The following is a 16,300-nucleotide window of genomic DNA, read 5'->3' as shown; positions in this document are numbered from 1 at the left end:
CATTGTAAGTATATATTCAATTTGTCTAGCTCTTGGAAAAAAAAGATTGACATTTTTATTGGGATCATGTTAAATTTTTCAATAAACACAGGGAGAACGGATATCTTTATGATTTTGAGTCTTCCCATCTACGAACATGGTTTTCTCATTCCATTTGCTCTGGCCTATCTTGTGTCTTTCAGTAAAATGTGTTTAAAATTTTTTCCCCATTTAACTTTTGCATGTTTGTTTTTAGGTGCATGCCTGAATAGTGTATCTTTTTTGTTGCTAGCGTAAAAAGAGTCTTCTTTTGCATTGTATCTTCTAGCTGGTTATTGCTGATGTATATGAAGAATATTGATTCCTAAATATCAAAGGCTTTTGAGTTAAGGATTTTAAAGGGGTCACAGTATAAAAATTATTAGAAGAATGACAGATAATTAAGTATTTCAAGTGAGCAATGAGTCCATGTACCAGAGTAGGATCAGGTGGAAAACGAAAGAACAAGGGGATAGGGACCTTGAAGGTACAGGACTTGGAAAGTAATCTGATGCTGAGGAGAGGTTGGAGGAAAGGGCACAAGAGCCCCCAGCTGGGTGACTGCAGTGATAGTAATGTTAACAGATAATAGGAAGAGGAGAGGGTTGGGGAGAAGAGAACGAATTTCAATTTTGGGTGTTTAGATTTTAAGACCGGAAGTCAGGGAGAGATTAAGTCTGAAAACTTAGACTTAGAAGTCATCTGGAAGGGCTGTGGGAAGGTTGGAAATGATGAGGGAGAGAAAGTAGAATAAGAAAAGACAATGATTGAATGTGGAAGGATTTCTGTATGTCAGTAATAGACAGAAGAAGCTGATCCCTGAAAGACTGGCGAGGAGGGGTCTGAGGTAGGAAGTGAAGCAGAATATAAAGTGATAGAAACCAAAGGAACAGTGACACAAGGTTAACCAATTATGAAAATCACCTGTGATTTTTGAGACAGCCATTTCAGAACTGCTATGAGGGTGAGGTAAAATTGTGAAAGGTTAAGTAAAGAGATCTTACTGACTGGGGGTGAATCTGCATAGGACATTTAAACTCTTGTGTCTTTCAAACATCTGAAATCTAAATACAAGGTCCCATGATTTAAATAATCTACGTAGGTATCGGTTAAACAAACATGCTCAGGTGACAGTGACTTGGCTTAAAATTTATTAAGTTATTTCTTATGGCCACATAACCTAATTCAAAGTTCACCCCTTTGCCTGAATATACATTCTTACTTTACCTCCTGACAGATGTGATGCATGTGTTCGAGGAAAACACAGCATTTTAGTGCTAAAAAGGAAAAGAATTCTTCCCACTCCTAGGTGAATGCTTGTTCTGTTATGTGGGCGTGTGTAACAATCATAACAGCTTGTATTTAGGGCTTTATAAAATATTGTCACATCTCACTGAACTTCACAAAAGATTCAGGAAGTAACAAGGACAGGGGTCATTATTCTTAGTAAAGTGCACAGAGGGGGAAAGGATGACAAAAACACATCTAGATCTCAGAAGTTCCTGACTCAGCCTGTGGACATACGTTATGAGTCAGAACTTAGTGTAGGAAATGTTTATTCTAGCTGTCTTAAGCAGAGAAATACTTAAGGCAGGCAGTCTGGCACCTATACATAAATGAAAGAACAAGCTTTAGATTGTGCCTCCAGAAATGACTCCCAGGACAACACGGTAGAGTGGACCACTGGGGGACCAAATCCATACCTGGAATCACTCCAGAGATCAGGAAGCCAGACAAGGACGTTGCTGATACTGCTGCTGTTAGCATCACTGCCACCACTGGACTGCTTCTTGATAGTCACAGAACTGTTAAGTTGGCGCGGGAACATAAATCCCATACATCTCAGGATCTCAAGAATGGACACTGGAACATTGCTGCTGAGACTCTGTTGCTATGAGCTTGCTTGCAAGAAAATCACAAAAAAATGGGTAGGAGGATAGCTTTTGTTTCATTTTCATCCTCCAGATCTTGCAAGAATGCATCTAATAGATGGAATACAATTTATATCCAAACCCAAGCTGTGAGGAAGTCTAGAAAGTGTAGCTTTTAGCTTCCCAGGATCTGCATACCAGGAAGAGGCCAGAACAGAAACTGAGCAAGCCATTCTACAGTATTTGCCAGAGCAAACCTGTTGTCTTGACATTCAAGATGTTGGCAAAAGTGATGAACAGGCCAGAATCATGTGGCACACCACTAGGAAATGCTCTCCAGATGAGTATCATTACTAGTATCCAAATAACTTGTCAGGGTTATGGTTATAATTGGCAGAGCTAAGACTTAAACACAGGTCTGACAACAATGACAGAATGCCTTTCAACTTGATCCATTAATTCTGTATAGTTGTTTAAGAAGCTTAGACTCCACCTGTACTTTTTTTTTTTTTGCAGGGGGAACAGTTATGAAATATCAAATCTGTGCTAATATCAGGGCATTCTAAGGTTCTCTCCCGATTTGCCAATTCCAATGAAGAGGAGACGTAAGTTTGCCTTCCTTCAGGGAAACCCATGGTGGCTTAGTGATTCCCATGCTAATTGAACATGCCACACTCCTGCTTAAAACCTTCTTTCTGGTGGCTATGTTGGTTCGAATGTGGATTTGTGTTGAGTGACAGAAAACTCAAAATTATGACTTAAACCAGAAAGAGGCTTCTATCTCGTGGAAAACACATCCAGAGGCAAGCAGTCAGGACCAGCAGAGCAGCTCCCCTCTGTCATCAGGCCCTCAGGCTCCTTTTATCTTGTTCCTCTCTCATCCTTAGCACGTGGCTTTACCGCCGAACCCAAGGCAGCTACCAGAGTTCTAGTCATCATATCCACATCCCAGCTGGCTGGGAGGAAGGAGGGCAGGAGCACTACAAAGACACACACAAATATTTTGATTGTATCTTTTGGCTGAGTACTTGGTAAGTGGTCCCCCTTAACAAGGGAAGCTGGTAAATGTAGACTTTGGCACAGATGGCTAGGAGAATGTGTATCAGTGGCAAACAGCAGTCTCTGCTACAGTGACATCACTGCATCCTGCAGTCCTGTTCTTTGTGCATCTTCCTCATTGTACTGTAAAATTTCAAAATGACTGACACCTTCTCTAGCCTTGGCACAGGGACTGGCATATTTTAGACATTTTATCATTTGTTTAACAAAACTTTTTTTGTCTAGTTTTTATTTCCTGATGAAATTTTAAAAAGTGGTTTATTTAAATCTAGTTTCTCCCTTGATTTCCCATACACCAGGGCATGTACTTCCAAGAATGAGAGAGGAGGGAAAAGAACTCAAATAACTGAGTTTTTAAAAAATACAGGTAAAAATTCAAAAGCAACAAAAAATGAAAAGGAAGCATAAGAAATATAAAACTCAGAGTCTAAATAGAAACAAATTCCCTATAAAGATCAAACTTAATTCTAAATATTAAGCCAGAACGAAAACTTCAAAGAAGCCACCAAATCAAATTACTACAGCAGGTAATTTGAACAAGTATCTTAAGTACAGCATAAGAACTAGATCTTGGAACCAAGTTAATTCCCGCTCTCCCTGTTACCCTTAGCAGTTTATCTCTGAACTAAAATTTTCTCACTTGAAAAATGGTATTTTTTCAGAATTGTTACAATGAGAAAATGAGCATATATGCCAAGTGTTTAATACAGGGTCTAGTGCAAGGAAATATTGTATATACAGTAGCAAGGCTGTTCTCACAATATATTTCATTTATAAAATCATTTTCCCTTCCTTCCAAAAAATTCAGTACTTCTTAGAAATAAAGTCTATCTTGAAAATGGCGGGTTTTTTTTTTTTTTTCCATTTCTCCCCTTACAAGCAGATTATAGCTCCAGGGCTGGTCATATACATAGTTTTAAAAATTTCAGATTATATACTATTGATAAATGATCCCACCTGCAAATTAATTCTAATTACTTAAAAATTCATTTATAGCAATATATACCAAAATAAATCTCTACAGACTGAGCAGAATCAAAGTTTTGGTCTTCTATTATGGTAACAGATACTAAGGACATTTGCATTTACAATACGCAATAATGCTTGATTTTTCAACTCAGAGAGGGAAGGCAGGATTCCAGTTAACAGTTTAAACTGGTTAACAGGCTACTTCTAAATGTAGCCCTTACTAAGAACCTTCTTTTGCCCAGTTCTTGAATCTTCTAAGTCTGAATTCTCAGCTCTTTCCTTCTAGGTAGCATGTTATCTATACTTCTAATTGGCACTTCTCAAAGAACATGTAATTAGTTCTTCACAAGACTATGAGTCTCTCTCAAAGGTGGGCACAAGATCTTAGGTCCTGGTATCTTTTCTAGGTTATAGAACTCATTTTAGGTGGATGACCACATGCTCCTGGAAATGGGCCCCTCCCATAGCTATAAAAGGTGAATCAAGAATCTAAACTAGTTGGTTTTAGGGTGGGCCTTTGACCTTGTTTTGTCTAACGGGACTAAGTGTGGGGGAGGGAGGTGGAAGTGGGTTGGGAGGGAGTGCCTAACGGGAAAGTCTGGGAAAGACTTTTCTTTCTGATAAAACGCTGAGAGCTGCCCTTGCCACCTCATTTGGGGTGTATGAAGATGCAATATTTGGAGCTGTGGTAGACATCTTGTGACCATGAGGCAATAGACACATAAAAGCAAAGCTGAAGAGGGTGGTACAGGAACACAAGAGTCTGATTCTTGATAACACTGAGTCACTGAATGAACCCATGCACCTCCCTATCTCCATAGCTCTCATTATGTTAAAATGAGATATGTCCTTATGGTTAAAGCTAGTGTTAGGTTTTCTCTTACCGCCAAAAGCATCTCAGGTACTACACATTTTTTCCCCTAGAATTTCCTACTGGTTCCATTATCCATATCCAGTGCTTATTCTTGATCATATTAAAAAAAAGTTTCCCCTTGTCACTGAGAATCCCCCTAAATGAACGATTTTAAAGTAACATCCAGATAGCTCGCTACTTCTTTTATTTTATCTTGAGTGATTGCTGATTGTCTTCCTCAGGGTTAGTTTTTCTTCAGGTACTTTAGAATTTTAGTTTGCAGGCTCCTTTACGAGTCTTCCTGCTCTTCACCTCCCCTCTTCTCAATCTCCACTCTCTTCTTTCCTTTTACAGTTGTTTCCACCACCCGTCCACACTCAAGGCTCCAGTCCTGTGGTGACAGTGGGGTTACCACGGATCTAAGCAGATCTGTATACACAAAGGAGCATGCTGCTTGGCTCAGGGCCTGGCACTGGTTGTTGCTGCATCTTACTTTCCTTTCAAGAGCGAGGAATCTCCATGTCAAAAGCTGGCTTCTTATTTTTTAGGAGCTGAAATTTATGGCTGCTCTTTCCTGCTTCCAGACCTACAGCCCAGGTGCTGGCTTACAAGTTCAGTGCACTTATCACTTTGTACTTCTGGTTCACCAAAATGCCTATGTTGCTTTTGGACATAGCTATGCTTTAAAATTCCCTCCACTTTTCAATTATTTTTTCAATTCAAAGCTTCCAAAATATCCACATCTAGATACTTCATGGGCGAACACTTTAAAGCAAACAATACATGTCAATGAGCAAAAGGAAAGCTTTTGTGGGGGGGGGATGACAATATAAAGGTCTATGCCAAGTACCATTCTCTGGTAGTAAATTCTAAGTGAACAGCAGAGTTCTGATGAACGAAGTATCTGTGCAGCCTTCCAGGTTAGTAGCAGAGAACAGACTAGCAGCACTGTTCCTCCTGGTGCTGATTTTTTCCTATTGCCTTGAATTTCAGGAGTCAAAGGAAGAATGGCTTCGGGGCTGTTTATAAAACGGCATGCGGCCTATATAAAGTAGATCCCATAAATCACCTTAAGATCCAGTCAGTTTAATATAAAATGTTTTTAATTGTTTTCGAAAACATTTAAAAAACAATTTTTGAGCACTTTCAATAAAAAAAGAGAACTGAAATGCTACTGCAATATTCAACTACCGTAGTTTCAGCAGGTACAACAGACAACAGAACACTGGGGAGATCTTGACTTTCTGCACTAAATGAAAACATGAAACAGGGCTTGTTTTTGTCATTTATGGTGTAGTAAAGCACATTATAGTACAGGACTATTATATGAACCTCGGATGCACTGCACAAAAAAACACTTTCCTTCTTTTCAGTTCAAAAGTCAGTGCTTATTGCAATTATATGCAAAATTATTTACTTCATGAAGTCTTATCATGATAAACAGTATGCAAAATGTTTTAAACATCAAAACGATGAAAATAATCTGAGAAAAGAACATATTCAACAACAACTAAGCAGAATTAGTAAACATAAAAAAGTAAATAACTTGTGAATAACTATGCTTGTCTGGTTAACACTGAACCAGGTTCAATACAGCCAAGGGGGGAAAAAAAAAGTGGTTACAGGAATACCTAGTACTGTACAAGATAAGCCAATAACACTCATGCACATTTTGTGATCATGTATTAACATGGTGAAGCAAACTAAACTTAATTCTTCCTGCTGTAATATTCTCAGGTAAGAGAATAAGAATTAGAAATATCTCATTGAGATCAATGCACATTGCTACATAAGACAATTTTATCTGTCACTTTGATGACATTTTGTCTTTTCATAATGAAACACATTTAAAAAGTTTTAATCTGTGGACTGTATTGGTTGCATTTATCCTAAGAGATGTGCCTACCACAGGTTCAACAAATTTAGTGCAATATATGAACCCCAGAAAGTTTGCTGGACGAATTCAACCAAATTTAAAGTGTTTGCTGCAATACTGTACAGGGGGTTAAAAATCCTCCAGTCTATATTTTTATCAAAAAAGATTTCCATTATTTTTATATTAGTAGGAAGCTAATAATGTAAACAAGGGATTAGAATGGCCTCAAAATCTCCTTTTCAGAGTATTTCATATAGAAAGGCTCCCATCATTTGTTAAAAGAAATCACACAGTTTCCTTTGGGTATTGCATACTTTGGTGTGCAGTAGTGCTGTGTCTCAATGTACAGTGAAGAAATAACTAGCATCAAGAAAAAAAATATCTAACAGATCATTAAATCAAGATAACAGCAAACACACACAAATGCCAGTAACTAGGACATATCAATATATAAACCTCTGAGCCAACCCTAGCACCAGTTATTTATCAAAATATGTTAATACCCTACCTTGCAAATTTATTGAGCAATGAAAACCTTATTAAATTAAACCCTTCATCACATTTGTTAAATATTCATTGATTGTAGTCTTCTGATTGGCTTACTAATTAAGGTAAAGGAAAGCTTAGCTAGGTTCAAGGTAGCACAGCAATGGTTTAATGTTAGCTTTGAAAACTTAATGGCAATTTTTAAGTCTATTTGAAACTGATCTTGAAACTTACTTTTATGAAGCTGTCAACTAGTGAGAAGATTTCTGTCAGGGTGAAATTCATAAATAATTATTCACAAAACAGAATGGGAGCCATAGAGAGAAACATTTTAAAACAAATCCTGAGTGCTTATTTTGCAATTGTGGTTATCACAATAAATAAATTAATAAGCATGTTATAAAATGCTCTTCTTCTTCAAGTACTATTGGTATCCCCTTTGTTTTATCAGAGATATAAAGATTTGTGGCTTCAGACCTCAGGTGGCGAAATGTTTTCCGATCCGATTTTTATGTTATCTCCTTCCTGGCCTATTTGTTTTTCGAAGGGACCTCATGATCAAATTGCATTTCTAAATTCAAGAGGAGTGAAGGAGTCAGTCACTAAACTGAGGACTTAAGAATACTACAATTAAAAATCTTCAAAATAAATCTTAGAATTTTAATATGTGCATGCAGACATTGTGATGAAACTAAGAAAATGCTTTTATTTCCTTCTAAATTCTCCTATCTCAACTACCAAATAATAAAACATAAAATATTTCCTAATACATTTGTATTTATTCCACTAAATTACAATGTTTGGAATTATTTGTTGTGTGTGCACGTGTGCATGTCCCTATGTGTGTTAGCTCCACATTAAAATCAACATTTTAAAATAATACTAATGCAAGGTCACAAATATAAATGGCTACTAGTTTTTCCTTTTAAAATGTTTAGTGCAGCTTTTGCTTTCCTTACATTAATATTTAATTTTCCATTATTTTCTCCTATTTAAGCCCTTCATTCAGGTGCAAATGGTACTGAAGTCCCAGAAAGTCCTATAGAGATTTTTTTTTTGTCATCCTACAGTAGCTCTATGCTTCAAGCCTACATACTTATAATAACCTGAATATTATCCCTGTTTCAAGGAAGACCTTCTTGTCTACAGTTCACTTTAGCTATGATTTCATATCTAAAAGATAATGCCAACAACAAAAAATAGCCTATACCTAAAATCAATGGTTTCCTCTAAAATCTGTGCAGATAAACCAATGAATTAAAATGAACTTACACAAAATAAAGATCTAGACTGCTCTTGTAAAAGCCTGTGAGTCTTCTGTTTACTAGCAAACAATGTGATTAAATGGGGAACGTTATAAAATTTTAAAACCTAATACTTGTTTTTCTACAGCCTACTCTCTTCAGAAACTTGTTAAAAGCTGAGGCGAGTCTAACCGTTTCCTACTGAAGAAGAAACCACTTCTGCAGCAAACTCTTTTAAAATGTCACAATTAATAGTAAGTGTTTCTGCTGCGGGAGGCACTTCCATTAAGACAAATACAATACATATGTCTTTAGATACAGTGTGCTACATATTATAAAACACAATTTAACCCAACATTTCAACAGTAGGATGGTCCTTGCTTTCTATCCATTCAAAACCTGATGAAGTCATAGAGCTCATGGATTCACTGCAAATTTGCTGAAACAATGGGTCGTTCTTTAATTCTTCCAGTGTAGCTTCATCATCTTGTCCCTGCTGACGACCTGGATCAAACAGTAGATTTGGGTCTAAAGTGTTCAAATCACTGATGCCTGAGAGTTCAGAAGACAACCTGATATCGCTAGAGAAATCAGACGCAGGATTAGTGAGATCAGATGCTACCTGACCTACCAGCTGCTGGTTGGTTTGCAAGCTGTCTCCACTCAACAGGTCTTTAACAGTGCTACTGAAATCCAATTGTTGCTCTCCAATTTCTGATTGTGCTTGATTATCTCCAGGAGAAAAACTGATCTGATCGGTGCTATTACTTTTGGTGAGGTAAGATGGTGTTTGGAATTCATAAACAGAAGTGCTGGAATCGATCATATTCTGCGGATTGGCACTAGGAAAGACAGTGGAAGTTTCCAAAATCTGCGTGAGATTCATCCGGGCTGTGTAATTGGAGGGCAGGTTGTTCATGCCCAAACCTCTCACTGCATCATCATTGTCAGAATCAAGTTTACTCAACAAAACATTGGTTATTTTTTTACTGTTTGTTTGCTTCTGAAGAGCATTCGGGAAGGCTGTTTGCATCATGACTGTCAATGGAACTGACTGACTTCTCTGAGCTATGTTGTTGGCACATGCATCTGTGTGAACATTTGTGAAAACATGAACTTCTGGGGTTACTGGACTTCCAAAGGGGGTCACATTAGATCGAGGGATATTAGATAGTGGGTAGAGGGTGCTTCCACTAAGATTACGTTGGCGATGAACAGCAGGGCTCACACTCCGGCACCTGAAGTTGCTGCTGGCAGACGAATTAGTTCCTTTATTATCAAGAGGGGCAGGGACCGCAAAACCCTCCTGTTTGTTGGTGTTATTTACAGTGGCACCTTGATGCTGCACAGGAGAGACAGGAGTCAAACGACCAAAATGAGTGTCGTGATGTCTGGATTGAGACTGGTAAGACTGTCCAGGCACAGCAAAAGCGTGAGGTTTCCTGAAACGGTCTTCCACTAGTTCCTGATAGCTTGGGAGAATGCCATGGCCAGAAACTGATGAGTTACCAACCCCACTATACCCATTATTCATCCACTCAAGCTTGGTTTTGTCAGGGTGTGTGGCCATGGGTCTTTGCATCGGTTTCACAGGGCTACTTGAGACAATGCTGGCGTCGTGATACGCCATACTGGAGCTTATTGGGGTAAATGCAAATGGATTCCTGCATTCAACAGGGCTGGGAGGGACACTGCTGCTGCAGTTAGAATGTGGAGTACCAATGGGTGTGTGCCGGCTACTTCCTAAAGCACTATCCACAGGTGTGGTCTGGGCTAGCCTGGAGCAAGGGCTCTCTCGTGACAGACTCTGAGACCCAGCAATCATTTCAGATGTTGGGGTTGGCGTGGGGGTTGGGGTGGGGGTAGGCGTGGGGGTGGGAGTGGGTGTGTGGATTGGAGTGCCATTGCTATGGATTGGATGATAGAAGTGGGCACTGGAGGCATGAGACGACATCGGCGCTCCTGGCGTTACTGACTGACTCTGAAGGGTCATTCCCATACAGTTACCGTAAGAATGCGAATTGTTCATCGACATCTGCTGCTCCATGAGCACCAGCTCTTCCACGATACTATCTTGGGTAAGTTCATCATCAAAAGGAAAGTAGCTCTCATTCGTCTGGGAGACAGAAGGCTCAAACTCCTTCAGTTCGGACTGTAGAGGTAACTGATCTGAAGACTGTGCTTGTATTTGATTCAACGAAGATTCTTGCATCTGGCTGTGCAGCTGCTGGGAATACGTGTCCTGTGGCATTCCTTCTAATTCCCAAACAGATTTCTCTAAGTCGTTGATATCAGAGTGCTCGGGAATTGTCATAACACCGATATCCTGCTGTTGTTCACAGCCGGCAGATATAAATTCAGAATCCTTAGTGACCTGTTGCCATTCATTTGGATTAAAGCTGCCATCTGATTTTGAATCACTATCCAAGAGAAAGACACTGCCTTCAAGCTTTACTTTTATGTCTGGAGATGATGATGGCGTCGTATGCTGTTCTGAAGCAGAATCACTGGTAACAAGAGCAGAATTCAAGGGCTGATTTGCCACTATGTGTGAGTTGACATTTGCTGATATCTTGCTAGGAATCTGAGCACCTGCTACTGAACTTTCTGTTTTCCCTGAATGTGGAACCTTTTGGTCCTTCTTAACACTGCCTGGTTTCTGACCTTCGGTGACAACTGCAGAAAGCTGTTCCACGGTTGGTTTCTTTACAGGAGGCACCTGGGACTCTTGCAATGCAGAAGACAGTCGCTTTCTTGGACTTTTAGTGCATAATTTAGGGTCTTTATTTATTGAGTCACCATTAGATGGTGAGCTGGTGCTGGTGAAAGTTAAGTTCTGAGTGGCAACTGAGACAGTGACAGAGCTTTGATTATTGCCTGTTGAAGTGCCTGGCAGAATTTCATTACAGCGATTTTTACATTTGGTCCTTTGGTCACAGACCTTAGTTGCTTTTATTTCACTGACACCTTCATTTGAAGGTTTTTGCACTCCTCCATCTGTATGACTTTTCTGCCCCGTAAGAGCACTGGGCGTTGTTTTGGGTGCGTCAGCCCCGTCAGAGTTCTCTTGGCACTGCACAGGGTGTTCATCTGATGACACTTCAGGTTCCATTTTGACCTCCACAGCGGATGTTCCCCCGGTGCTGCTGGTCCTGGATCCAGGAGACTGCAGTGAAACCACAGAACCATTCTTGATCTGAGGAATGGTCTTCGCTTCTTCTGTGGTTCCTGTAGCGCTGTTTACCGAGGCAGAATGTTTAAGAGGGGCACTGCTGCTGCTGGGTGTGAGGGATATTGCTGTCATTTTCACCACATTCAGAGAACTCACGTGTGAAGTGGGCACAACAGCCGTTTTGATGGGACTGCTAGTAAAGAGGACAGTGGTTGGAGAGCGGATGGTGAGTGCACTGGTGTTGGCTGGTTTGGGTAAGATCTGAGGGTAGCGGTGCCGGGCAGAACGATCCCCACCAGGACTGGCTGGAACGTTCTGAGGAGTCTTTGGTGCCTGTTTCACAGACTGCATGTGCTGAGTGACCACCTGTACATTGAGGGGAAGAACTTTACCATCAGAGGAACTCATTGGACTTGGAGAAGTTACCAACTGCCTGGTTCGCTGGACCTGTTAAAAGGTGGAAAACAAAGCAGGTTTAACAAGTCTAGACTATGATCGGTAACTCATATATTCATTATTATTAAGGAATTCATTACATGTAATGCTAAAAGGAGAAAAAAGACAGTTCGTGTTAGGTAAGAGTTCTTCCAGAGTAGATTCTATATAACCAGACACATACCTATTACAATAAATGCAGCACAGTGCCATATAGCTACCAAATACAATGATATGTAAGAATAATATTGAGATTTCAATGAAAAACTTCACATCTGTGTTGAATACTTCCCAAAACAATAATTTTTAAGGTTATAGGGAGAGGAGATAAAATCTTGAAGAAACGTGCAACTCTAAAGGTATCCAACTAGAGTCTGTGCCAAGATGATTCACTCACAGGAGACACTGTCTTATAAATGGATCTACCTTCGACATTAGTGATAAACCACTGTGGATGAGGTCTCAGATAAAACTACTGCCTCGCATGTTTGCTCTACAGTGAATAGTGCAACAAGAGTATGGTTCCTGGGTAGTGGGTTTTAATGACATGATGATGATGATGATGATGATAACAAGAACAAGAAAAACAACATAAAATATCTCCTTAATAATATCATAATAAATAGCAACATAAAATATCACCTTGCTTTAGCGTGATGCACTCTCATTAAAATTTTTTTTTTAATTGTTGAACTCTGATTTTACAAGCCCCTTCATCATAGCCTCACTTGTGTGACACAGGAAAAGAGAAGACTATAACCTTGATTTGTTGATGAAGAAAGAGACTCAATAGCTAAGGGACTTCCCCGGGGTCCTATGGCCAGCAAGCCACAGAGATAGGTCTATGTTAATACATCACCAACCCACTTTACAATTTTGCTCCACCTGAATGTTAAAAAGAAAAAAAAATTTAAACCAAAAAAGGCTACAATTGTGTCATCTTTGCTTAGCTAGAGATGAAACAACTCTGACAATGACACATCTCTTACATAATAAACCTCTTGACTGGTTATGTGTGTACTTATATGTCTTACAATTTCACCTATGTTCGTTTCATAGCTCACTTTGTAATCAACAACGTACATCCTGAATTAAAGACAACCGACTGAACTGAAATCTGTGCGTGGTCACAAAAGCAGTTTACAACTGAATCTACATCTATATTTGTCTCCTTCTCATGTGCCACTCTGAATTAAACAACTGACTTTCTACCACCCCAGTAAGGCCAACAGTAATGACATTACCGGAATGGGACTAGGGACAGCTGCCACAACGATACCAATAGGCTGAGGAGAGAGGATTGCAGGATTTCCATTAGAAAGACTCGTCACTCCGTTGGTTGTAGCGCCTTCTGATTTTTTTGCTGAGGATTCTCCTGGCAGAGGGGATTGTAGTTTCTGTTCTTGCTGCTTCTTCTGTATTTTCCGTTGCAATTGCTGTTTAGCATCAATAGGAGATGGCAAAGTCTTCACTTGAGGCTGAAAGGAATTACTTTCAGCTGTAGGTATAAAAGCAGAAGGCTGGGTAATTCCTTTAATTCCTGAAAATAAACAGAAAGGAAAGCTAAACACTCTTTTCTAGAAGGCGGTTACAACTCACTTTCTTTGACTATGTTGCCATCTACTGGACAAAGCAACCAAACCCAGCAAATTTTAATTCACAATTTCTTTATAAAGCATAAATATTATTAGACTTCCAGTTTATAAATGTTTGTCAATACGGTTTTAATTGACATCTTAAAATATGGTTCAACTCAGGTGACAGTTGTAGTTAAGTCAGCTATAATAGATGAAGATTTCTAAGATGGAAGTAGCTGTGTCATAAATGTGCAGAAGGCAAGATAAAAAAATGCCAAGACAGCATGTTTTAACTTTTTATTGGTAGAGACCAGAAAACTCCCTTCCTCCTCCTCTAATTAAGAAATTCATGCATTTTTATGATTTTAATATTCAGCTCACAAGGGGCACTCAGTAAATATTTGCTGAAATCATCCATATCTTAGGGAAAAAAAAAATCACCAGGGGAAAACAAGTCTTTAATTCTACTAGCACGTTATGCAAATAGGTATTACAAGTTTAAATGCTACTACACAATTATTCCAGTACGACCCAGGAGAAATTAAGGAGAGTTTCTGAAGAGTGAGGTTAAGATATTCTGAGAAGGGGTTACTGAGAGAAATTTTTAAAGCATTAGTAAGATCAAAACTAAGAAAAAAGGAATGATAAAATAAGCAAGGGATAAATTTTAATTTCAGAAAAACTGATTATGTAATGCAATTAATTTTTCAAAAGCTCACTTCACATTTAGCGTGTGGCACTGAGATCATTAGAAAGTCGGCCGAGGTCAGTAAAAGCAGTGGAGAGAGGCAAGGGGAGGACACTGCTGACCTGCTGGCACACCCTGCCCTTCTTTCCCGGGGTTCTGCTTTTCCCCTTCTGTTAACAGCAACAGCTTGGAGTGGGAGATGGGAAGGAGAATGTGACTGTAAACTCCTACCCCCACACTGACTCCTCAACAAGCCCTCATTTTCTGACTTCCCCTTTATCACCTAAGTACGATTTTTTTTTCTTCTCAAGCCTAACTCAGATTGCATGGCCGCTGTCTGGCCTGCAGCCTCGGCTCTGACTGCTCCACACCTGCACCCTGAGAGCCTTTGCCAAAGGCTCCAAGCTCGCTGTCTTACCCCTCCTGCCAGGGTTTCTGGACAGAAATGAGTTCCAAGCAGCTGACTTACAAAAGGACATCTGTAATACAACCTGTTCTTAATATGGACACTATATTTATAAAAAATCAAATTCACCTTCAAAGGATGAAGATTATTCACTATCAGAGGTATTTTTTTTAAAAAGTGGCAATGGCTGAGAACAAAATTTCAAGAGATTCTAAAATACTGAGTGATGACACAACTGTCAAAGTAACTTTGAAAAACGGCAAACCCCTGTTCATATGTGTGATTTTTAGTATTTCTGCTTAAATAACACATCTTTCTTTAAACTTATGCCTTAAAAATCCATTCATTCTACATTTCCTTCAGTCAGACTATGTGAATAATGTGGTAAATAAGGAAGACAGAGATGTTTCTTTACCCCCTGAGAACTCCCCAGTCCTCAACTTGTTTTAAGTACTTTTCTAGATGTCAGCAGGGGTAGGAGAAAGAAAACACAGAAAGGTGAAGGGCCCATATCTTTTAAAACCCCATTTTGCTGAAAGATAAGAAGATAGTATGACGTAATGGAGTTAACCTGGGTTTTGGAGACAGACAAATCAGGATTCAAATTCTGGCCCCACTACTTCTCTGACTATGGACAAATTACTTTATTTCCTAAATTTGTTTCCCAATCTGTAAAATGGGACTAAATATCACCTATCTTACAGGACTGCAGAGGGGATAAACAAGGAAATACATATGAGCTATCCAGCTAGACCTAAGGCTGCCCAAGCATGCTCCTGGCTCCTATGTAAGCTTAAGTGAACAGATTCGGATCACATACTTTATACCTAGATAGGAAAAATTATGTTGAGGCTCTTATAAAAGGTTATTTTACTGATGTCATTTATGGTCCTGAACTGGCCATAAAATCAGAGAACAGAATAATCTCTCTCACACACATACCACAAATACTTAAAGCTTCTGATAAATATAAAGAGAGAAAAATGATTTCTTATTAAAATGTTGAAGTTAAGATAAAAAAGTAAAATTATTTGATAGTACAATTATAGTTCTGGCTGTGATAAATCTACTATTTCATATTATTACATTTTCCCATAGATATTATAATTTCCTAGAGTAGTACCACTTTTTAGGTTTATGAGGTATGATAGAAATAAGACATTTAAAAAATTTTATCAGAAGAGATACTTCACACAGCTATGAAAGTTAGGAGTGAGTCATTTATTCCAACGGTACTGTTATTCCCAAAAACATCAATTCTAAAGTTCCTATCTGAATAAAAATACTCATTAGAATACACATTAAAAAAATCTTCTTGCTATTTTACAGTAATGCTTCATATGGTTTATTTTTTGTGAGACTCAGGTACCTTCTACATTGTTCAAAGGTCATTTGATTTATAGCATTAGTTTCTGGGATAGAAGTCTTAGCAAATAACTTAAAAACTTACATTTTTAACTTGTAATATTTAATTTATTAATTTAGATACATATATACTTAAAAATACATGTATACATATTCTTTAAATTTTAAAACAGTAATGGAAAAATTAATAAACTATCAACTAGGAAATCTTAAAACTTTCATATTTCAGCAGAGCAACATACAAAGCTACAGCTTTAAGCTTTATAATGAAAGAACTGTTA

The 16,300-nt window shown here is 38.7% G+C and overlaps 1 protein-coding gene across 2 annotated transcripts in view; it reads right to left on the bottom strand.

Annotated features, from left to right (window-relative positions):
* Positions 1–5,851: 5,851 nt before the first annotated feature.
* RFX7 (regulatory factor X7) overlaps positions 5,852–16,300 on the bottom strand; it is a 121,317-nt gene continuing 110,868 nt past the window's right edge. For both annotated transcript variants that reach the window (XM_006210956.4, XM_015245009.3), the window contains exons 9-10: positions 13,228–13,523; positions 5,852–11,995 (exon numbers count right to left, since the gene is read on the bottom strand). In XM_006210956.4, the coding sequence (XP_006211018.1) occupies positions 8,723–11,995; positions 13,228–13,523 (3,569 nt within the window). In that variant the 3' untranslated portion in view covers positions 5,852–8,722. The remainder of the gene's footprint in view (positions 11,996–13,227; positions 13,524–16,300) is intronic.

This window comes from Vicugna pacos, chromosome 6 (assembly GCF_048564905.1).
Source record: "Vicugna pacos chromosome 6, VicPac4, whole genome shotgun sequence".
NCBI lineage: Eukaryota > Metazoa > Chordata > Mammalia > Artiodactyla > Camelidae > Vicugna > Vicugna pacos.
Note: the sequence above shows the minus strand (reverse complement) of the source record. Positions and strands in the feature narration are given on the sequence as shown.